Source organism: Pollicipes pollicipes, unplaced genomic scaffold (genome assembly GCF_011947565.3).
Source record: "Pollicipes pollicipes isolate AB1234 unplaced genomic scaffold, Ppol_2.1 Scaffold_4002;HRSCAF=4701_pilon_pilon_pilon, whole genome shotgun sequence".
NCBI classification, from domain to species: domain Eukaryota; kingdom Metazoa; phylum Arthropoda; class Thecostraca; order Pollicipedomorpha; family Pollicipedidae; genus Pollicipes; species Pollicipes pollicipes.
In genome coordinates, this window is record NW_023596420.1 from 37,840,169 (window position 1) to 37,864,966 (window position 24,798).

A 24,798-nucleotide genomic window follows, 5' to 3' on the forward strand; every position below is an offset into this window, starting at 1 on the left:
CTACTGTTGCAGCTATTATACCTCTGCAGGCCCTTCAGCCACACTAGGCTTATGTGGTTCATCTTTGCTTACGTGAAGCCACATTGGGCTAAGTATTGAAATCAACGTCCACCGAGCGCGAAGCACAGACCGGCATGCTGCGAGAGGCGATTGTCGTGGGTAAGATCCAGCCAAAGGCGATCGTCCCTGTCGGACGGGATATGAATCGGTTTGACCTTTCCCACTGGCAGCTCTTTCGTGACTTCGCACTGGGTGACAGAGGTGGCTCATTGTTGTTTTCTGTAGGTGGGGGTTTAGTTATCTGATTCTGGTTACATATGTGATGGGGTAAGTGTCCAATCCATGCTTGGTCTCGAGTCTGGAATGATCTGGAGCGGTACAGCAGTCCACGCCCGGCCGAATTCTCACCCATGTCCGGCCCCACTCGGTGTGCTATTTTTCCGAAGTGAAATAAATACATGCGTTTCTGAGATATAAGTTACATAGCCGTTCAGTGTCGCAATGATGGGCCTTCTTCCAAGCATTCGTATTGTTCCCTGAGTGAAGAAATTGTGCGCCTGGTCGTACGGTTCCCACGCTCATGCTCATGAGAATGGTCGATTTCTGCTTTCTCGGTGTTTGCTTAAAGCACGTGTTCACACAGTATAGCGGTTAAATAAACGTTTATTCTCAAGCGATATTCTCAATACATGACAAACTATTCTAGCGCTACAACATCACACTCACCTATCCAACACGCATGACGCCCAACAAAAGCAGCTTTCAACACGGCCATCGCACCGGATACGTGATTTGACACGGTAGCGACACAGCAAAACGCTTTCGTGCACTTTCATATCGGCTAGATTACATGCAACACTAAGTGGAAATACGTAAGGACGATCGCCGTCTCATGCTCCAGTGTCCACTTCGGCAAAACTGCACCGATGTTTGCCAAACGCATTTCGATGAAAATGCGCCCTTAACTGAAAATAAATATACAATAATGAATGAAAAATAATCACAGTTGAGACCCTCTACATGGAATGTGGTATTTGAAAGGAGAACCTGAATCTGCAGCCTTTGGTCGATTGAAAGCGACTGGTCCTCGTTTCGCGTGCTGATCCGAGCCTCACTGTCACGTGCTCCACTTGCCTAACCTGTCATGCCTAGCTCTGGCATCGGCAATTCCAGACAATGGGGGCACGCGTGCTTTGCGTCTCACTTTGGCATTAATCAAAAACGTCGTTCTTAAACGTCAATGTTAGTAGTGAACAGGTACAGGTTTTGCATAAAAGCTCACAAATGCAGCCAGATTCATTGCTCCATTTTTGGTTTTGTCTTTGCTTTGTGTGCCGCGCGATGTTTGGCCTACATATCCGTCAGGCATTCAGTATCTCTGCCCGTCCCAACAATCGTCACATGTGTGACGGCACTAGGGCAGAGCTCAGAGGCCTGACCAATGGCCATTGACGTCAGAGCTCGAAAACTAGGACATGGCGCTCGCCACTGATGTCAGAGTTCGGCCAAATGCTGGGCATCTCGTGCAAACGTATGTGCAGGCGCTGTGCTGAATGCAGGTCGTTTCGTATATGTAATATTAAATAAAAGGTGTGCAGTTGGTCTCTGGTCGCAGAGTTTAGAAGACGCGCGGCTGGTCACGGACGTCAGAGTTCAGCAGGTGCGCGGTTAATTGCTGACGTCAGAGTTTAGAAGGTGCACATTGGGTTGCTGACGTCAGAGTTCAGCAGGCGCGTGGTTGGTCACTGGCGTCAGAGTTTAGAAGCTCTACGACCGGTCGCCGCTGCCCTGCCCTGGACAGTATCCATGATGGTCTCCCGTCACACTGCCGCCAGCGGTGCACTCTTGTATCCGCCGACTTCAGAAGCTTTCCAAGCCCAAGATTCCTGCAACGCAGAGTAGATCATGGTGATGGGAACCAGCGAATCGCGCACATACCATTGTTGACGTCATACTGAGTTTTTAAGTATATCTGCTTCTTCCGGCTTGCACTGACATAGGTTAGTAGCAAAGGAAAGCTGGCATAGGAACGCTTGCAAGTGCACTGCGCTCAGCATTATAGAAAAAGAGGTCCTTTGAATCTCTCTCTGTTTCACCAAATTTTCAAAATGACGCCTCGAACCTCCAGCAGGGCAAGTAACGTTCGCCGAGAGCAAAAAACTCCCAGGGCTCGAACAAGGCAAGATTAGCACAAAGAGACGACCGCGCCCGATCAACACAAGGAGTGAACGCGTGCAGTTTGATGACTTACCTCCGAACGGCTCGAAACTCGTGACGAACATCGGCCTCCTGTACTTATAGAACGGCGTGACATCCTGAAAACAACAAATACGTGATTCATTTCCATCACCTACTGGGAACATTGGCGCAGTCCGCGTGCAATATGAGGTAAAGCAAATTTGCGCTCATCCTGAAGGGATAGGGGTTTGAGGTAGTACTAAATCATGCGGCAGTTGCGGCAAGCCTGCCGTCTGCACAGAACGTGGAGTAGAGTCATACAAACACATGAAGCCTGCCTGAGACTCCGAAAATTGCCAAGTTTGTTTAAATATGTGTGTCAGACATTTGGCGATATGATATGCAACGACCCTACATGCTGTTCTTGAAAAACAATGCAATTAGGCCAGGACTGAACATCTCCCTCTCCTGAAACAGAGCGCAGCAGATAACAAAAACAGATGGGAGATGACGAGCACAGTGTCTGCAAGCGTGAAACAAGCTCGGACATGCGGCTCGCCGGTTCCGTATTGTACCAAATTCATCTCATGTTTTAATGATAGCTATAACAATTATACTTTGAGATGGCAGCACCTTCCGGACGTTATATTCTTTATTTCTTTTAGCAGTGGCTCTCTTGACATTCTACCCGGGTGAAGTTGTCGGCAAAGTCCCATTCGCATCAGCATCCGACCCAGCAGGACGCGTCGCGCGGACCCGGCTCCACAACAGTCAGGCCAACCCGAGATCATGTCCAGCGTTGCGCGGACCCTGGCTCCACAGCAGTCAGGCCAACCCGAGATCATGTCCAGCGTTGCGCCACGTTAGGGGCAAACCCGGCTGTCGAACTCCTTCGCTCTCAGAGGCAGCGCCGGTTGTCGAACCCCTCCCCCCCCAAACAGCCCCCCCCCCCTCCCGCGCTTCCTCGAGTCTATGGCATCACTCTCCGCCGCTCCGCGTCGGGCGATTCCACCTGCGAGCAGCGAACCGTCGGCTCGTCGGCTGCAAGATGAACACATACAGCCTGCGGTGCGTCGGCGTGACTCAGTCGATCAAATGGCCCGGCCCGGTTCAGGTGGGGCCCCGCCTCCAGGCGAGCCCTGCGAGAAACGGGCCACGGCCGGACGGCCGTCGCTCGGCTACCGTCGAGGTGCGATCGCTGAGATTGCAGGCGACGACAGGCACGATCCGCGGGGGCAGCGCCAAAAGAACGCCAGCTGGAGCGGTCGGGGGATAGGTCTGACAGGGTGCCGTACGTTTGGGGGATAGATCTAACAGGGCGTCGTTGTACATTTGGAGGAAAACTCCGACGGGACGCCGCTGTACGTTTGGAGGATAGCTCCGACAGGGCGCCGTTGTACGTTTGGAGGATAGCTTCGACGGGACGCCGCTGTACATTTGGAGGGTAGCTCCGACGGGGCACCGCTGTACATTTGGAGGATAGCTCCGACAGGGCGCCGCTGTACATTTGGAGGGAAACTCCGACGGGACGCCGCTGTACGTTTGGAGGATAGCTCCGACGGGACGCCGCTGTACGTTTGGAGGATAGCTCCGACAGGGCACCTCTGTACGTTAGGAGGATAGCTCCGACGGGACGCCGCTGTGCGTTTGGAGGATAGCTCCGACGGGACGCCGCTGTACGTTAGGAGGATGGCTCCGACGGGTCGCCGCTGTACGTTAGGAGGATAGCTCCGACGGGACGCCGCTGTACGTTAGGAGGATAGCTCCGATAGGGCACCTTTGTACGTTAGAAGGATGGCTCCGACGGGACGCCGCTGTACGTTAGGAGGATAGTTCCGACGGAACGCCGCTGTACGTTTGGAGGATAGCTTCGACGGGATGCCGCTGTACGTTTGGAGGATAGCTCGGACGGGGCGCCGCTGTAGATTCCGCGGTGCACTTAAAGTCGGGCAAATAACAGGCTCTGAAGAAGGTGGACAGTGCAATGTCCAGAGAAGTGGCGACCGCGGCAGTAAGCGGCCATCGTGCAAGAACATCGACAATGGAAATCCCGCGACCTTTATTGCAAGGGCGAATCCTTTTCTTTGGAGCGAATGGTAACGTGAGTGAGTCACGAACGAAGCGATTAAGAAATATGTTTACTTCGAGTCGCTGAGCAAATGCATGGACAGGATTGCGAAAGTAAGACGCTGAGTGCCATGAACGACGCAACTGGAACATTTCGTTTCCATCTTGACCTACATGCATACATATGTCATAGAGACTCGAGAATCGCGTGGTCGAGACAAATAGAGCTTAGCAAGCAGACTTATTGCTGGTTTGTTGGAAAACTCGATGGCAACCTCGCAAAGGACGTCAAGGCAGCAATACCCGCATGTTTTTTGTCAGTTCTTTTAGTGCTTATGATTGGGCGAGGAGCCATTAATCCCATGAGCCAAGCCGATGCGGACAGGAAATTAGGACAGGAAATTATTTCTCACAACTTGCTACAACACTGCCTATTCACCGTCCCAGCAGCCATGCAAGCCCGGTAGCGTATCATTACACCAGCGGGCCATCTGTCAGCCTTGCGAGACACCTGATTACTGCACGCTGCGTTTCCTAGTCCCGGGAGTGCGGTCGGAAAAGGCTGCGGACACTCCCGCCGAACGTTGCACCCGCTGCGGTTTTGCGGCATGCGGCTTACCCGCCGCACTCACATGTTTCGGGCGGTTTCCGGTGCCGTCGATCGTGAGCCGTGGGAGCGGGGGGCGTTACGGGGTGACCGGTGGGCCTCTCGCGGGAGCCGCCTCCCTGGCAGCGGAGGCCGGCGCCGGGGGCCGCGTGTTCGGTAACCGCCTGATCCGTGATCCGCTTTACCGCCGCGTGAATGGCGTCAGAACGCCCCCCCCCCCCCCCCCCCGGGGCGTTGCGTCAGGACACAGCCGGCGGCCGGCGTGACGTCACGTTATGTCATGTGGGGAGGCCGGCCAGGGTAACCAGTCTGGGAGACTGCCACGGGAGGTGACGTCATATACGGGGAGGTCGCTCGAGGGCGACGTGACATGGCGGGGGCCATCTGGAGTGACGTCACATTGGGGAAAGATCGCCCCACGAGGTCGTCACTGGTGTGGCGGCGTTTTCAACATCTCGTCGAAATGAGGAGCCAGTATTGAACAATTTAAACTTCGCCTTTTGCAACATTGGATTTTGCACTCAAGGTAAGCGTGATGAGCGAAGCCCAGACTAAAGACGAAGGATTTGCGATCCTTAGTTGCATTAAACTGAGCTGTCATCTTCTTGAAAGCGGAGCAGTTGCTACCTGACTTGCAAACAAGACGCACAATGTTAAGAAGCCTCGTTCGCTTGAATCACGTTGTAGAGTAGCAAAGGAACTAGGTCGGATTTAGCACCGTGATGGCAAGAGGACAAAGGTCTTGGTAAGTCTGGACAGCAGAGGGTTGCTCTCACCCTTGCAATGGAGTCAGCCCTTCTTGTGTTTCTACCGTGCTTTTTAACGCATGCACGACCAGTATCACGAACATGAGTTATAGGTTTAGGCCGTTACTAACACTCGGCAGGCTGGCGATATATAACGCAGGTAGTGCGTTGTGTTCCGCTGATTATCCCTGTTACCTCAGCGGAAGGATTTCTGACATAATTCGATTGAAAACCATCTCAATAACATTGTCACAAGATGACAATAACAGGAATTTCAGCAGTGAGTATTGTATTGCATAGGATGTAGCTGTGCTCAGCTCTGACTGATGTGTCACTGAAAAGGCTCTATTATTAATTAAACCGCCTTTATTTTGAATGCAGCGCTTTTACAGCAGCATTTGCTAGTTACTATTTACTATTTCTGATATAATTCGATTAAAAACGATCTCAGTGACATTGTCACAAAATGACAATAACAGGTGCCACAAAATGATAGTAACAGGAACTCCAGCAGGAGGTACTGAATAACATAGGATGTAGCTGTGTTTAGCTGTGACTGAGTTGTCACCGAAAAGACTCCAATTTTTAACTAAACTGCCTTGATTTCGAATGCCAGAGAAATGGTCATTGTATGCATTGTTGTGTAGCCAAGCATCTTGAGTGCAATCTGCAATGACATTGTGTAGAGGTTAGCCTTAATTAACAGCCTTGACAGTTGATTTACCAGTAATTTCTATGGCCGGCCCCGTGACCTTTCTCGTGTACAGGAAGTGTGCTGTGTTCTATGAACCCTTGCCATCATTTCACGGCCGTGCAGTTAGTGCGTTGACCACTATGGCGTGTCTTTTTCAATTATCAATGTTGATTATATAGACTGCAGGATGCTGTGGCTACTCTGGTATTGGTCAGCACGCGTCTTCAATCAATACAACAAATGCGGAAGAAATGATGCGCGTGTTATTTGTCTAGCCGGGAAGCCAATCGAGGTCAACATCTGGGAACTTAATGTATGCGACAACGTATGACAGCTCGAGACCACCACGTGAGATTAGAGCAAGTAGGTCAGGGCACTTTTGCCCGCTCTAACCTCTTATTCAGCTGTGTAAATTTCCATACAACTTTTTCGGACGCGGTAATTTCCACGTCGTCATATACATGAACTACACGTTCTGGGTACTCCGAATGAGGAGGCGCACGGCAAACCGTGACGTGTTGACGCCAAGATCTGCCGAATCCAAAGGCTCGTTTAAGACTGGGTCATCAGTTTCCGTCTGGCCCGCCCCCGACCCGGTGACCTTGCCCCAGTGACCGCGTGCTGACCGTGCGGCAGCCATCGGCGCGCGCGCCAGCGCCGTCGACGTGGCCCGATGAGCCCGATAAGGGAACTTCAACGACTCAGCGGGGTCTATCACCCGGGTGAGACAGGCGACTTTCCCACGCTGCGGGGGTGGGCAGCTATCGGCGGCGAGATCTCGCTGCCGCCGGCCACGGGTGTGGAAAGGCGGGCAAGGTTGACTGGGCCTTATTTTGCGGCTATTTAGCGTAAAAATGGCACGGTTCCTAGTCGGCATGGATCATTTTCTGCGCGTTTTACGATATCTTCCTGAACGCTTTGGAGCTTGATGGTAAAGCACTGAGAGGTGCCGATAAACTGCATTGGCCTGGTTTGTATTCTGTTGTCTGTCGAGAATGTTTAAGTCATGGATCTAAATATGGAAGGCTTTCTCGAGAACTAAACTCGAATATCAAAAACAAGAATCCAGGCAGATATAGGTTTGCAGCAAAATTTTATCAATGAATAAATGCAGATGCCAGCAAATGATTATTCTGAAGTCGTGATGCTATCGACATCGCTCAAGACGCAATGTCTTCCATTTTGCATTGAGTTGGCAGCTGCAGTGACGCGGGACCGAAGAAGCTGATATTCTGTAGATGTCAGCAGTGTTAGCCGGCAGCTAAATGGGGCTCCTTTCTTTAGAAAAAAATCTTATCAGCATTATGCATGAATGACATTGGAATTCCATCCCTTGTAAGTGGAGCTGGCCACGAATTCGAAGACTCTGGTACCATTAACAAGTGCTGTTCTAGTTCGAAGAGTTTTCTTTTGCTTCGGCATTCTTTTCCAAACAGAAGCGAGCATCCTTCAACGTGGCATGCAACGTCACGACGCGTCCGCTCTGATTCAGCCGGACCGTCGTGGCCAGTTGACAATTGCCACTTGGGGATGACCCGCATAAGTGTTGTAGCTGTGGTGTGCACCTACATGTCCGTCACACCGCGGTCAAGTGTGTGACGTCACACCAGCTGTGCTGCAGCGTCGGCAGCCTGCTTGTCCCTCACCTGGATGAAGTTGGAGTCGTAGTCCGAGGTGCGGAAGAGCCTGATGGCGATGATGCTGGCGGCGCGGGCGGCCGCCAGGTCCTCGTCGTCCTCGGGCACGTCGCGTGGGAACAGGTCGGCATCTTGGGGGCCCGTTCCGTAGCCGGTCTGGTACTGGGCCCGGCTGAGGTGGCCCACAGCCAGCAGCAGCAGCGCAGAAGCCTGGCGGCGCAGAGTGGCGACCGTCACACGCGCGGACAGCCGTGGGCGGACAAGGCTCCACATCCCGCTACTGTCTCTGCCTGCGGCTTAGCCCTGTGACGGTGGTACTCGTATTGTGCGTGAGACGAAACTGACTTCACCGTTCGTACATTGCAACACGTAGTGTTTCCGCCACGGCGTCATAACTATTAGTCCAATTGCTTCCTTGAGGATGTTGAAATCGACAACTCGACGCTGTGACGGCAGCCGGTTGCATCACCGGTTACGGCTGCTGGACATCCGTGGTCGAGTAAGCTTTCGTGTCGCATTCAGTTGTAGATAATTTCTTCCTACACACAATTTTATAAGGACATATCCGTAGCACAGATTTTCCCATGAAAAACTTCGTATGCAAATCTTAAGACGCATAATTTGGTGTCGCACATGCTCGTGCGTGAATGCTTATAAGCAGTTTTTCGCATCTTGAAAGCTTCTGCTGTTACGCCTTCCCTCACATCGCATTTTTTTCGGTACGTGATCCCTTCTATTGCATTTAGGTATGCGGGACGATTCTTTGCATCAAACTTTCTCCTAAAAGCAATTATTGTCATTGCATTTATTTGCATTACATTTGTTAGTAAATGAAAACTTTTCGTTGCATCTCTTGGCATCAGCAGTACTTCATATGGAGTATGGGGTATCTAGTGCAGGAACTTTGGTATTTGGTTGTCATCCTCATTGCTCTGCTGTTCGTTCCCCGTTGCACTTTTCTTACGTTCTTCCTGATATCTAAAATATTTATGCTAAATATCTGTGATATCTAGGAATTACATAAGGTTCACGCACAATATTATACCCTACCTAACATGCACGTGTTTTAAGCCATCCAGTCAATGCGTTGCGAGCTTGAATGCATGGCGCATTCAAAAGCTAAAGAAAAAGCTCAAAAGCGAACGCAAATCTGAATGCAAATTTGAATGCGATGCAAAGAGCTGGATGTGAAAGAAGGCGACACGAATGATCGCACTAACGAAAAACGCGGTTCTTAAAATTACGTATACGAAGAAACGCGACTCGAAGAATTACGCATGCATATAGCTGAGTGTACCAAATAGTTGTGGGTTCGAAAGCGAAGAAATAAAATGAAATAAGTACGAATACCACGTTTTTCTGGTGCGAAATTTTGCATTACAAGCATCTAACCGTTCAAAGCGATGCATTTACGAAAACTTGCGTCGCTGAAGATGTGCGTAGTAAGAACACTATACGAAGATGTCCGATGCGAAGCTTTGCACCCGCGACGAAATGTGATGAGGACATTTGGTCCTGGAACAGTGAGAGCCGGTGTCAGCGGCACGTTACGGCAGCGGCGCGCCGCGCAACTCCGGCCGGGCCCGGGGCCCGTCACGACGGGCCGCCGCGGCGACATGCGCCGCAATCGCCGCGACATGCGCCGCGATCGCCGCGACCCACGACAGCGGACGGCCGTGACCGGCCCCCCCCCCCCCCCCTGGGAAGACCACGCCCTCTGGCGGCGGGCTGACAGAGCGGCCGAGCCGGGGTCACGGACCTTCACCCGCCGTCGCCGGGCACGCGAAAGGACGTGCTGCGAACCGGAGCCGACGTCGGAGAGGTGAGGACAGGGGTGCGGATAGGGGGGAGACAAAGGGAGGGAGTGCCTGCCCTCTCCCAAACCTGTCGAATCCAGCGGTAACTTGGTGTAGCAATGCATGGACAAAGGCAAAACACAAACTTTATACGCCTCTTACCATGTCAAAGGTCCCAACACTGCTGGGCACAAGGAAAGGGGGTGGTGAATGCCTGTGTGGGCTCGGGTGATGGGTCGAGCTGCTTAACTGCGTGCTGCAGGCACCAGGTTATTATGGGAGCCGACGGGCGCGGTCTGAATGAAATCACTATCCCATCGTATCTCAGAACCGAAGCAGTTCCAGGGCAACCTTTGCCCTCCGGGCATTTGCGACGGCTTAGTGATGACAATGCCGCCCTGCAGTTAGCATACTTTTTGTCAGCCAAATGGCCGGAATTAGCCTTGATCTGTGCACCCCAGGCTATTTGGATCCTTCACACCATTCAAAGATGACGTGCGCCTTTGTGCTGTGCCGACCGTCGTAGCTGAGGAGCAGCGTCATTGGCATGGGAGCAACCATCACTCTGGAATCGGTGGAGTCTGGATCACAGAACCCATTGAACAAATTTGATTATATCCCTGTTTTTTACCAGAAAGCATTTTAGGCGTGGTGACGTACATGGCCGAAGGGGACGGGGTGGAGGTCAGGACTGCCTTGTGTAAACTTCAACGGCAAAGGCGAACCGCCCCTGTCCAGTGTCGTGTCCCTTAATGATCGGCATCACTGGGACACGGGTTTCGACCCTGCAGACAGACGGGTGCATCCGCTAGGCGGAACATCTCGGCGAGGCGCCCGGCAGAAGAAACCCTCCCACTTTTGGTGGAGCGGTGGAGTGCACGTCAAACAATGTGGACGCAGTTTTCGGATGAAACGTTTCAAAAACTGAAATTTGACACATCTGTGTTTAATGGTGATGGTCACTGTGCATTTAAAGTATCTATGACCTGAATTCCAAGCTATGAATTAAAGAAATCAGTGCGGGTAAACATAGCGTCTGTTCACAGATCTCTTTCCGCAAGGCTTGGTCTGTGTACAATCAGCTGATGTGAACGAGATCTGTGGGTAAAGAAATCCGCACAAATAGACTCGATTTTGCAGAAGCGTTACATTGTACCGTGACACGTTAACGAGATCGCTGATAAGGGAGATACTGCAAACTAACTGCAACTGTGCTATGTGCACTATGCACATTGCTCACACTGCACCGTTCTCCCCTGGACCGATACCCACTTATACACATGTCCGGATAGCCGAGTAGGCATCCGCTGCATTTATCACGAACAACGTCCTCGCTCTAGTCAACGTCACATTGTCATCGAGAAATGTTGTTACCAGGCGACATATGACGCATGTATTGTGGCCTACGATGCTTGAAGAGTTTGAAGTGAACTGATTGAACAGCGCATAGCTTTGAAACATGTTGGAGAAGCTGCCACATTCCCTGCTGAGTTGAGCAAGCATCATTTTATCATGTTATGTTATCATGCTATCATAAGCATTATGTTATCACACGCATCATGCTATCATAAAACTGGCAGGTGTGAGCATACAGTGTGCTCTTCATTCGTCCTCGCCGAATTCTGGCGAGCGTTCGGCATCTGATGTGGGATGTGGAACCTTGGAGGCTTAGTAAGGCATTCTTCCTGAGCTCTGACATGGCCAGTCGCTGATTGGCTCAGATTTTGCTTCAGCCGTACTGTAATGCTAATGTCTCGCTAACCGAGCTTGGACAGCTGGGCGTCTTCCGTTTTGTCACGTATGTATGGCACGTTTTGTCACGTATGTATGGCACGAGGTGAGGTCTTCGGGCCAGCGTCCGTTGGCTCCTCAGAAATACATCGGTTATGCGATAATTACCAGTTCATGAGCCTGGGAGAGCTGCACTTGCTGAACATTACATGAATGGGCCCGCCGTTTGTCAGAGTTGCTGTTGAATTCGTTTTTAGCTGTTACCGTACACGGTGTCTGCGGGAAGGTGCACCCAGTAAGGTCACTTTGGTGTCGGCTGTTTCGGCGTTGGGTTTGCTGGCTGAATTTACCAGTGTATTGTGACCTTCGTGGCATTAATCACGCGTGCTTGTGAACGCTTTAACGTATCATACAAAGCGCCAGTTGCTTCCAGTAAAGTGAAATCCTTTTAACAACACCGAACTGGTGAGTGATGGTTTATCCGTCCTCTGTGGAATCGTGCTGTACTTCCCGAAGCCATTATTTGCTGTCTGATAGTAGGAGGATGACATTAGGCGAGGCCAGAATGCGATGTATTTACAGCACTTTTTAGAAGGGTTCTATCCAAACCTTTTGAAGGATTGGTCTCTGGAATCGCCGGTCTGTCAAGAAGCGCTTGTGTTAGCCTGAACCCTGCCATCCGATCGTGCCATTCCAGGTTAAAAACATAGGTGGCAAAATTTTAACATGCCGCGACGCTCGGCATGGTCCGTCCTGTCCTCTAACGCAATCTGGTATTTGGCGCGATCGCTGCCGCCGGCCGCAGGCTATAGCTGTCAACGGAAAATTGTGAGCGCCTTAAGTTGCCTAAAGCGATCGAAGCCACCTACCTGCAACTGAGTGGATCGGAACACATGTCTTCTTACCAACTGAGCTATCGGGGCAGACATTATGGTAACACTGGTCCCCATGTTCCTCAAACACGGCTACACCCGAAGCTGAACGACTTCTAGACAGCTCCTGCTGCACAAGTATGTTCACACACACACACACACACCCGTCACTCCCTGAGTACCTGCAGGTCGCGCCGCGCGCGCTCACCGAGCCTGTCGGCGGGGCCCGCGGCCGCGCCCAGCGCCCGCCGCCGTGGAAACGGGGCTAATGGGACATTATCGATCCCGGCATCTCGCTTGGAACGATGCAGCAGCCGCGGCTCATACATCGGCAGCCAGAGACTCTGTGCCTGGCCTCACACCGGCCCGACCCGCGCCGGACCGGTGTCCGGTCTGGTGGAGGCTGTCTGGTGTCAGCCACGTCAGATATCATCGAGATCGCTGAATCAGTTTACATTTAGTCCGACCAATCAGATTGCTTGGACGGGTAGTTCCTTTCTTTCCTAACTTTAAGCCGGCCGAAGGAAGTAAAACGGCCTTGAAATGCCCCCGTGCCCGGCATAAATGATGTTTGCAATGACCGGAAATGAGTATTGACCAGGAACATACAAACCGAACATTGTTGCGTGCGCTTCTGATAGTTCATATAGTTACGGTAGGTGAAATGATGCTACAAAGGTACAGCATGGCATAACACCATATCTTCCGAAATTTTGCACCCGTCCTTGATCTTAATCAAATCAACCTTAAGTAGCTCAACTTGAAAAAAATGGCTGAGGCGGTTAGTAGATTATTGGTGTCCATCAATACAAAACGTCAAAACAATGTCAAGTAACTTTCGATTTCAAGTAACAATTTTAAGAACAATTTCAAGTAACTTTCGCTAGTTGTCAGCATTTGGTAGGCGTAGGAGCTGAACAGGCATAGCTTTCGGTTCTTATTTTCAGATGCAGTTGTTTTCTTCCGTCGGATGAATCCAATTTTTATAGAGAAGGGGTCATCCAACCATGGCGTCAGGAGACCATATTGCACGAAGTTGCTAGCATTGCTAGTTTTCTTATTTTCTCATTAAAAAACGATACCAGAGGGCAATTCCGACAACCCTTTCAAGCATATATCAAGCACATTTTTGTTCAACCCCAGCTCAACACGCATGAGGTGCACTGCAATCGTCCAGCAGCTTGTTGGAGCCAACTTAAACAATTTCGGTATCATTCCCGTTCTGATGAATGATCTGTCTTTTTTGTTGGCCTACCTTCACCGCGAGCGTTGAGCAGCTTTCAAACTAATCCCCAGCCGACGCATAGATGAATAATCGAACACATTTTGACTTTATTTTGATCAGCACTAAACCTTTCGTCAAACTACGAATTGCACCACGGCCAGGTTTATTTCGACTACCCGACACCGTTGGCAGACGCCCGTGACCCGACCCCCTCTCCGGAGCCCGCCGCCGGTCGGCGAGCGTACTCACGAGCGCGGTCTGACTCCAGCTTGCCATCGCGGCGATGTGCGGCGCGGCCGGTCACGAGCGCTCAGCGGGGTCTGCCGCGCGGAGCGACTAACTGGCGTGCAGTGGTGGCCGCCGTGGCGACGGCGCCGTCCAGGTAACCCGCACCACGCCCTCCCCTCCCCTCCCCGCGGGCAGTGGAGTGACCTCTGGGCGGCGTGACCGGGACCGCGCTCCGCCGCTGGTCGGGGGCGGGCCGGCACGGGCGGGGGAGGGGGTGCGCGCACACGGAAGCCGGCACAGTTCCGGGAGGCAAGCGCCGCCGCCGCGTCAGCGATCTCCGTGTAAGCGGTCTCGGAAGCGGGACGGCGATATGAGTCGTCCCGTGCATTGTTCTGCTGGGCTGGAGTGACGTCATGGAACGCATGAGTACGCGTGCGCACCGTGGCCATCTGGATGGAAATGCTCTCGGCGAGCTGCCTGTTGCGCAGAAAATGATTGTTCGAAGTCAGAAGCGCGTACGAAGAGACTGATCGGTTATCTAAACACGCACGGTTCTTTCGTGACTGTGACGTCACGCTGCGTCACGCGTCACGTGTGACGCAGTGTTGCGGGACCAGAAGCTTCGTACCAGCGAGGGACTGCTTGCTGGTTTCCCATATCCCGGTCGCAGCGCTGATAGAAGACGGCGATTTAGCGAGTGGGCCAAGGGTAGTTCCTTCCGTGCGGAGAGCTGAAGGGTAGGTCTCGTGGAAGGTGTTGAAAACTGCAGCGTGGCGCTATGACTATCCTTCATTCATGACGGCAGTATGGCTTATGGGCATTATTTTCAGAGCGCAATACCGCACGCAATCATGTGTGTTTTGCATTTTAATCACTCAATTATTGGTGTTTTCCCCTTCGCTGGGTGCGTAATTAAGTGCAGTGATATAACACTCACGGCTTACCAGCGTACTTCCAATGGTTTGGATACGAATTGTTTCACACGTCTCTTTACTGCGTGGAGTTTTGACGAAAACGTCGTTAACGGCCATGCCCAAGTTCTATCGATGTTGTGGGCGTTATACCATCTAAAAATACATCGGTATTCTCAACCCAAGTCGCACCGGGTAAAAGCGCATGTAACTTTTTGCAGAATAACGTCCTCTTAGAAACTTCGAGGAACAAGAGTTAATGACACTCTCACCCGGCTATCTGTAAAGTTCCGGAAAATAGACTTATTACTTTACAATACGGACGGGCATGCGGACCATTCTCGTTTGGAATCGCATTCATGGCACAGATATGAAGAGAACTGAAAGCGGCTGCCAGAAATGTTCTTACTTCTCACGAATCCAAAGCGCGCGCTGACGCCTTTGAATTGGGAAACGAGTTTTCATGACAGATCGATTTCAAGATAATCGTATTGTCTAACTCATTTCCTGCATGCTGCCAAATGTGGTGGCAATCAATACTCGCAAAAATGCACAAGTGCGTGGGTAAGAAAACCATGAAATAGTCCTGCAGGATCTAGCTGGTGACGTGGGCTCACTGTCGACTTGACCGAAGTTAAGCCCGAGTATCGCCTTTATATCAGCAAGGGAATGGTGATCGAGCTTGGATGACGCGTCACTCGGGATAGTGAGCAGGTAACACTGCATGGCTTAGTAGTGGTGAATGATTGGGGAAGTCGGAGGCGTAAACAGATTCAACTAGTTTTGCACCATAGGATTAGCATTATGTCTTACCAAACTTTGGGCAGGGTGATTCCTGCCTTCTTCTTCTTCCTCTTCTTCTTCTTCTATCCGACTAATTCACCATCACTGGATGATGGCGATGAGAAACATGGTAACTCCGCCCCACCCTGTGTAGCGTGGATAGCTGACCGGTGACGAAGCAGACTCATTGCAAGGTCGGGCCGACGTAAAAAAGCTTGTTATGAGAGAACTTACCATTGTCACGTGGGGCGAAACGGCCTGCGCCGACCACCACCGAACCGTCCGCGAAACAGCGCGTTGCCAATTGGTCGCATGCGTCATGTGCCCCGCGCGACTCCATCTTATTCATCATAGCCAGCTGACCGGTACGGTGAGCTCAACTTCACTCGAGGAAAGGCGATCACAACGGCGGGCTGTACGGGTGGCGTGTGGTTGGGCCCACCTGCGGTTGTACTTCTCACAGGATGTTTGAGTGTGATCCGCCCCTGCTATCCTCAATCTTGCTTCATCCTGTACCCCCGCGACACCCCGGCTGTCCGGGGCGGGCTGCATACACCAGTCACGAGTGGGCCGAGAGGCCCCGTGGGAAGGGGGATCCTGACCGGGTACCCGCGCATGCGCGGACTAAAGTTCGGCGGTTGGCCCCCAGGCGCATGCAAGTCTGTCCCACCGTTAACCATTTTCCTTCATCCCATAGCCCTGAAATGGCCATTTCTTTTCGAAAAGGCTCTAATGCAAAAACCCATAGGATGTTTGGGTGACAATGGTTGGACGGACCTGCGGCCGTGCTTCTCACACGCTGTATGGGTGGCACCTGGTTGGACCTACCAACGGTAGTACTTTTACTACAGCGGTAGGTAGTACTTTTCGCGAAATGTTTGGGTGATACGTGGATGGACCTACCTGCAGCTGTACTTCTCACAGGCTGTATGGGTGGTATATGGCTGAATCTACCTGCGGCTGCACTTCTCCGCGAATCACACCTAATTGATTCCAGAGCGGGCGAGACTCGGCAAGTGTTTCAGTGGAGGCGTGGATCAGCGACTGGGAAGCAATAAGGGAAGAGTGGATCAGGGGGTTGGGAAGCAATGGTAAAGGAATGGATTGGGGAGTTGAGAAGCAACGGTGTAAGAGTGGATCAGGGAGTTGGGAGGCAATAAAGGAGGAGTGGACCAGGAAGTTGGGAAGCAATGGGGAAGGAGTGGATTGGGGATTTGAGCAGCAGTGGTGTAAGGGTGGATCAGGGAGTTGGGAGGCAATAGTGGAGGAGGGTGCATCGTGAGTTGGACCTGATCCCGACGCATGTAGATTCACCTAGGCTCGCGCTGGCGTGTGCAGCGTATCTCATTGATCCCAGCCAGAATATACGATGTCATGCTGAATCAGAGTGGATCGTGGATCTGAGAGGCAACGGCGAAGGACTGGATCGAGGAGTTGAGAAGCAACAGTGGAGGAGTGGAACAGGGAGATAAGAACCGATAGTGGACTGGATCGGAGTTGGAAAGCGACAGTCCATGGCACATTAGACGACAACCTAACATGAAACTCCGTTGTATTGCTACAACCACCACCACTAGACCATCTACCGTCACATGGTGCTCGGCAGCCATAAGCGCACGCGTTGGCGACGCGGAGGTGGCGGGGTTAGCGATGGCCGTTATTAGCGCCTCTGAATTCGCTCCGCGCGAAGAAGCGGTCCCGCAGGCCAGTCGGAGTCCTGGCTGGGCCGCGTGAGACGGGTAAAAGGGGCACTTCGGTAAACCACGTGGCCGTAGCGTCGGCTGACATTAAAGGGCACGAGGCCCAACACAACTCATCAGGATCTGTACCATTATAAATGTACCAAAGTCGGAAGCGAGGGCATGGGCAAATGCCGGCTTTCTTGCCCCGATAGCCCCACCTGCTCTTTCGCTCATGTCGCTCAAAGCCGACGGCTTCATGCATACAAAGCGATAGTGCCGCGGCTCGGACATGTCCGTGCCCTGTCTGATGAAACACCTGCGATACAATGTGGCATATGATCAACAACATTTCCAGCTGCCAGAGCGCTGTACGCCCTTCATAAATCATTTGTACTCTCCTGCCAGCGACCACTGGGGTCAAATGTGAGCATACTACCCCATGCATGCACAAGCTGAGCCGTGCCTCACGCCAACAGGGACGTTATATCGAGCACATGGCACAGCCTGCGAGGAGACAGCCTGCGACACGGTAGCCGTTGCTGGGTCGGGCGTGACTCGAACTGATGTCTCGTGTAGAAGACCCTGATCACTCCCCAATGACGGAACAGAATCGAGCTGAGCGCCAAAGGAGAGCGAGCGACACCAGTGTCTGAGGAGAGTCGCTTCTGAATGCCGCGGAAGTCACGCAGTCGATTCGCCAGAGCTAAGCCCACGACAGTCCGCGTCAGCATGAACTGGCCAATTCTCTGGCGGGCTAGTTGGGAGCCTGTGCCGATAGCGTGACGGCGCCAAGGAAAAGTGCGGAGGAAAATGAACTAGTTTGGCCTCTGATCTTACAGACAACGATCCCGCGCAGAGTTTGGCCTCTGTGCCTGCTGCCTTCCAGCGGTGGAACAGGGCTCTGTCACGCTTTCCTCTGCCGCTAGGCTATTTCACATATTTGTCCCTGTCAAGTCATCGATCAGCATTTTCCCCGATCATGCTATGACTACAAGTGGCCCAACTGTGGCATTATAGCCCCTTTTTACAATGTTTTCAAGATTAAAAAATTGTGATATCAACGTGTGAAATGCTGGGCGGCGGGGGCTGTTCCACTTTTCACAAATGGATAGTTGCAACCACCTTTCAATGCGCCATTTTCTCGGAGAACTTTCTAATGGAATTATTTTTATTTAGTCCATATATTTATCGATTCAAATGGTTCACCTCGTGGGCAAATCTGTGTCAAACTCGCCCTCCGTGCGCCTGTTTTCCCACACCTGCCGCATTGGAGTTGGCAGCACGTCAACGGCGGGCTCCTTCAAAAGGGGTCACCTTCCAGATCATCAATGATGGTAAAAACGAATTGCTGAACCAATCATCAGTCGCGTGTTCCTCTTTCGCCATCCTTTCAGCGTTCTCGCGAGCACCAAATAGGCACGGCGCGATGCGGTTAAGTGTCGCTAGATTTTCTAAGGGAGTACGGCTTACCAGATTTTTGTCACAAATTTCTCCAGTTCTAGTGGAAAGCTCAGCCATTTTTTGTCGGGTCCGGTTGTGGTCCGTCGGACCGCCGGACTCCGGACCGGACCCGGTCCGGTGCAGGGCCTGGCTGTTGTATGAGCTGAGTGCGTTACCGTGGTCACATCAGGTCGCACAAATCATATCGTTGGATTTAAAGTGTGGGTAAGCTGACGCGCATCTTTGCAGGTCTACTCATTGGCATGACCTGTCAGGCAGTTCGACACTATTTTCTCTGGTGGAGCCGCAGGGAAATTATCTACTTATCTCAGGCAAATTACCCAATATGACTATCCAAGACATATTTCCGGCTACATATCTCTATGTGCCACAGCCGCCTATAACCGCCATTGACCATTACGTCATCTACACCAGGCTATTGTCGGTCATCATATCACGTGCAGCTATGACGCACCAAGGCTGAGTAAATGGAGCATGCTTGACACAAAGGAGATATTGCAATTTCCATTACCTTCCGGTCATTTCCATCAGATTTTACCTTTGAACCTTGTTTTGCCTTTTAAGTTATTTCTTGTTTACGAGTACCTGTGTCACACGTGTGCTCCCGGCTGTCATCATGTTGCTGCATTTTGAAGCATGGCAGCGTAATGAATTAATTCAGGTATTTTGACGTACTAAAATCTGATTTACGTTACCGATAAACGGCAAGTGCGGAATGAAAGAGTAATGTGCATCATATCAATAACCATGATTTGGTCCCCGGACTACGAGACTGTGCTGCCAGATTTGCACAAATGTAGCGGGCAAAACTTGCGAACGGGTTCGCAGTCTGAAGAAATCCTCCTTGAGTTAAAAAATTCAGCTGGAGCCACTTGGTCTACTTATTCTTACTCGAACAGCAGAGAACTTCAGCTGGGGCGGCTCAGCCCAGTCGTCACGCTTTCTAGGAATCCATTTATTTGCAACCACCAACCGTAGCGCCATGCGTTTTTCACGTGGAAAAGGTATACTTTTTATAATTGGTGATGCGTACTTTTAAGACCTCTGCCTATAAGCTTTTATCCGACATGCCTTTCCTGTAAGGCTACAGTTTGACCAAAGTGCGGCCTTTCCCGTTCAATAAATATGGAAAAAGGGAACTTCGCTCATCGCAACAAGTCGCACTGCGAAGACACCGGCAGCCGGGCTGGCAAAACTGTGGCTCGATAGGCTTTAGCAGTCACGTGGTCTCGAGCGCCAGACCTGGACTCGACTGTGCGGAGGCGTTTTTAGGCAATTATGTCAGACATTATGAACCAGAGCAGACCAAGACCCGAAGCTAAGTGCATGTGCAAGGGAAGTATCTTCCACAAATCTCCGACCGATCTGAATGTTTTCTGACCTATAGGTCCGCCAGTAATTGAACGGAAGCAACCAACATGGCCTTTTTCGAAATTAGTCCCCAAGCCATGTCCAGAGACCCAAACTACGGGTACTTATTACTCCGGCATCCTCACAAGTATGTTGTCCAATTATCTGTGATCAGATAGTTGCGACTGAAGTTGGCTGAGGCACTTCGTGATACATTGCAGCCACCTAGGTGACATGCACCGCACGATTCACTGTCCATAACTGTTAATAGGCATTCCAAATGCCACGCTCCATATAATGGAGGTCACCTTTGCAATAGTTTAATGTACGCTTCATGTCCATTTTCGCCCACTTCCAATAAGTGTCAGGCCATTGCCAAATGCCAGGCTTGCCCAGACCCATAGCCAGCCAATTTGCAGACTATGTGATGCCCGAATAGGAGCTTGGCCGCTACAATACCACAGCGCTTGGTTAGACCGGCGACATCTGTGCACGTCTTCACCTGCCAGGCTCTCATCAAACACAGGCATTTCAATGCACGGTCAAAGCCTACTTGCTTTTCCGCTTCCTACTCACCTACCTCCTTGTACGCATGCCTTTCCAGAATCGGTCAGCTCCCTCCCCATTCGTTTATATGCATGTTGGTACAATTGCCACAATGGCAATGCTTGTCTCTAATCATTCCGCTCGTTTGCCTGAGACTGCTGTTGATAAGTGGCATACAATTTTCACACGACTATCCCGGTCGTCTGTAATCGTGTGATGGCAGGTACCGAATGCAGTCAAGGGACCGGTTTTACACAAAAAAAGTTTCAAAAAGTTTTACTCTCATGGCTATTCCGATGCATTATCTATGAACGTTGTTCATGAATGCGGCCATAAAAATGTTGATTTTAAAATTATTTCATGTGTCCCACCCACGCACAAGGTTTCGTTTTGACGATTGTTTTCATGACATGTGCGGCAGCACCACGGATTGCGTAGCCAATGCTCACAATCACTATTCACTGACGGTAGCTAGTGCATTATAAATCAACTGGCGATAAAACCACCATTCAACCTCCACCCTGTGTGTTTAAAAGTTTGCACCAAAATTGGTAATCTATTAAGTGCAATATTTCCTTATAGATGGCGGCGGCATCGCAGCTTGCGCTTCCTGACGTCCCCACAGCGATTAATGCCAAGGACGTTGTTACCTTGGGGGAGTTGTGATCTTGCTAAGAGCCCGCTGCGCCCCTTCTGGCTTGCCATCGTGCCCTCTCTCTGCCCCCTCTTCCGGCATGGATAATTAGTGGCACTCATGGCAACATGATACTTAATGCTTTGGCGGCATGCACGCCTTGAAAGTGAGTGAAGCAGCCTTGAAATGGTCAAGCAGGGTTTTCCTGCTGATGAGCTGTATCTTTTAGGAACAATTGTACGGGAGGGGTGGACGTCTTGAGGAGCGGAGACACCTGGTCGCGGTGCCCATTCCCTAGATGCACCAACAGAGGGTAAACTATTGTTTGCAATCCCAACTCCAGCATTGCCGCCATTCGCGTTGGACTGCACTTTAATGGCGAATCTGCGTTCTAAATGTGCTTTGTTACTTTTTTGGCCCTTTACAATACATGCGCATTACCAATTACGATACAGACTGCAAGAAGTTGCAATCCTACTTTCATGTCTTGAGCTTTTCTGAATATTCAGTACGTCTATCTATTTGCTCTTTCGTTGGGAAAAAGCGGGAAGCCGCGCTCTGCGTTTGCTGATATAGCTTGTGATATTTCTACAATAGTAGTCGTATGGTGGAGGTGTCATTGAGAACAAAATCACCAGCTAAAAACACAATTCGTCATTCGAGCTTGTTAGCTCTCACTGCATGAATTAGGTGGTTGCGCACAGGCCATTGACAGGGCATAGAAGGCTCATATGATGATGAGCCTTCTAAAGGTGAAGATGACGGAGGTGGGTGACGATCAAGAGCCAATGAGAAATGTTAGATGCGTCAGACGAGGCGATGGGCATTTCGAGACAGGCCTCACTTACGGTGGCTCAACAAGACAAGCTGAAGGTTGCAGTGATGATGGTATGCAATTGAAAAAGCTAGGATAAATGTTGCGACGTGGCTCGAATGAAACCGATATTCCACATATGTTTTCAAGATATCAGGAGCCGTAAGATAGCTCTCGGCAGCTCAGAAGACGGTGAGATTGACATTTACAGAAGGCCGCGGTGCGATGGCAGAAGCGGGAGGATCATTGTTGGGAGGAGATGATGTATGGGTATGATGATAGGTATGGCGATAGGTGTGATAGTTATGTTAGGTATGGTATGATGCATGGTATGCTTTGATAATCAGTACAATGGGTATGGCATGTGATATGATCGGCATGGTATGGACGATAGGCACGGTGATGTGCGGATGTGATGTATGCGTAGAGATGGAGCCGTGAGAGCGTCTGCTCACACTGCTGGAGGTAGCCGAGGTAGCCTGGAGGTAGCCGGGTCCAGGCCACTGTCGGTACCGAGGTCAGGCACAAGTCACTGTTCTCGGAGGATTTGTAATACAGCTAATATTCTACTAGGGTGGCAACCGAACCTACAACGTTGCAGGCAGGATATGCCTGAAGACCTACAGAAAATCGCAGGGTTCCATTAACATGGAACTCTATGGGCTCCTGGATCCACCTTTGGAATCCAGACGCATGTCTGGGCGTAGATCTTCTGAGCAAAATAACACGAATGCATTAGCATGAAGAGCCGTGTCAGTATAATAAGGATTACATTGCCCACTGTCTTGTGTATTGTTTGGCAGCAGATAGCAAATGATGAAAAAATATCACCGGTGTACGATGCCATGGCTGCCTTTTTTCATTGAACTCCTTCATCACTTCCATGGGCGCGCCTATGGAGTGGGCGCTGCGATCAGATGTCCCTTTTTACCATTTCAAGGCTTTCCACTCACTTCCAAGGCATCCAAACAACGTTAGGTACCGAGTATGACATATTCCACGAGTGTCACCAATAATTTTTGCCGTAAGAGGCGGCTGGGAGGGAGGCATGATAACCAGCCAGCCAGAACGGGCACAACCGGCTGCTGTTGAGAACACAGCTCCCCAGGACCAGGGCCACGCTATTGAGAACACAGCTCCCCGGACCAAGGCCATGGTAGCGGAAACACAGCTCCTCAGAACCAGGGCCACGGTACTGAGAACACAGCTCCCCAGGACCAGGGCCATTGGCATTGAGAACGACAGCTCCCCAGGACCAGGGCCACGCTAATTGATAGCCACAGCTCCCCAGGACCATGGTCCACTGTACTGAGAACACTGCTCCCCAGGACCATGGCCATGGTATTGAGAACAACACAGCTCCCCAGGGACCAGGGCCACGGTAACTGAGAGCACAGCTACTCAGGACCAGGGTCACGGAATAGCCTCACTGGCATTAGCTGGTGTGAGAACTGCACAACAAACGCAACTAGCGAATGCGAATATGCAATCTATTAGGAAATATTGGGTTTACTTTTAATTTTTTCGATTTTGATGCAAACATCTTAGGACGTCGGAAGGAAAGGTGAAGTATTGTTTTTGTGGTTGCCAATCCATTTACGATACATTACCCAATGCCAGTTATTCATGGCATATTTGCGTCTCTTCTCCAACGGTAAAACCGTTGTGCCTTCATGTGTTCAGAGCAAACATCGTTACAAGTGTATATCATTATGCACGTGGGGCACCCCAAGTAATTTCGAAATCACACTGGACGTGGGGAGCAAAACTTTCGAAACTCTTTGCGAAATCGGTCGCCCTACGGCAGCACAGTGTCCCCTGCAGCCACATTTGTTTCGCGAACACTGTCCTCTAACTGGTGTTCGTCACGCGGCGTGGCTCGTGCGACACGGCGCCGCCTGAGCGAGGACACCGGGGGACCGATCAGCGAGGTCACTCCACACACACACCGCCGGCGGAGGCGCCGCTGACAAGGCAACTCGGCAGGAAGTCGAGCTCTGGCCACCGGGAGCGTGCACAGCGCCTCAGCACAGCACCGTGACACAGCACAGCGCTGCAGCACAGCACTCGTGACGCAGCAGAGGGCTGTAACATAGCACCCGTGACACAGCACAGCGTAATAGCACAAAACCACAGCACAGCACCCGTGCCACAGCACAGCACCACAGCACAGCACCCGTGACACGGCACAGCGCTGCAGTACAACACCCGTGACACAGCACAGCACCACAGCACAGCACCCGCGACACAGCACAGCCCTGCAGCACAGCACCTGTGACACAGCACAGCGTCACAGCACAACACCGCAGCACATCACCCGTGACACAGCACAGCACCACAGCACAGCACCCGTGACACAGCACAACTGCAGTACAGCACTCGTGACACAGCACAGCGCCACAGCACAGCACCCGTGACACAGCACAGCCCTGCAGCACAGCACCCGTGACACAGCACAGCACCACAGCACAGCACCCGTGACACAGCACAGCACCACAGCACAGCACCCGTGACACAGCACAGCCCTGCAGCACAGCACCTGTGACACAGCACAGCACACAGTACGTACGCTGCGGTGTGATACAATCGTTTTGAGGATTGATATCATGGTGACGAGCGCCAGTCACCATGGTGTGCATGGTATCAACAGTCATTGTCATGGTCACGGCGAAGGTTAACGCGCTGGCGTTGTTCCCGTTATTAAGCTTCGAAATTTGACGAAGGAAAGTTCACCTTTTGCCGTCAATATTTTGATGTTCGCAGGGTGTTTACAGTTTCCACCCAATGAGTGGCGCCGTTCTAGATCATAAAAGCACTTCCGCTTACATGTGGGTTT

At 51.4% G+C, this 24,798-nt stretch overlaps 1 protein-coding gene across 1 annotated transcript; it reads right to left on the reverse strand.

The window, feature by feature from the left end:
• Positions 1 to 1,552: 1,552 nt before the first annotated feature.
• Positions 1,553 to 13,886, reverse strand: LOC119094621 (uncharacterized). Its single transcript, XM_037217711.1, has 4 exons — positions 13,803 to 13,886; positions 7,939 to 8,139; positions 2,252 to 2,315; positions 1,553 to 1,886 (listed from the first exon to the last, which is right to left on the reverse strand). Exons 1-4 carry the CDS (start codon positions 13,827 to 13,829, stop codon positions 1,861 to 1,863), a joined length of 318 nt encoding a protein of 105 aa, XP_037073606.1. The 5' UTR covers positions 13,830 to 13,886; the 3' UTR covers positions 1,553 to 1,860.
• Positions 13,887 to 24,798: the final 10,912 nt, after the last annotated feature.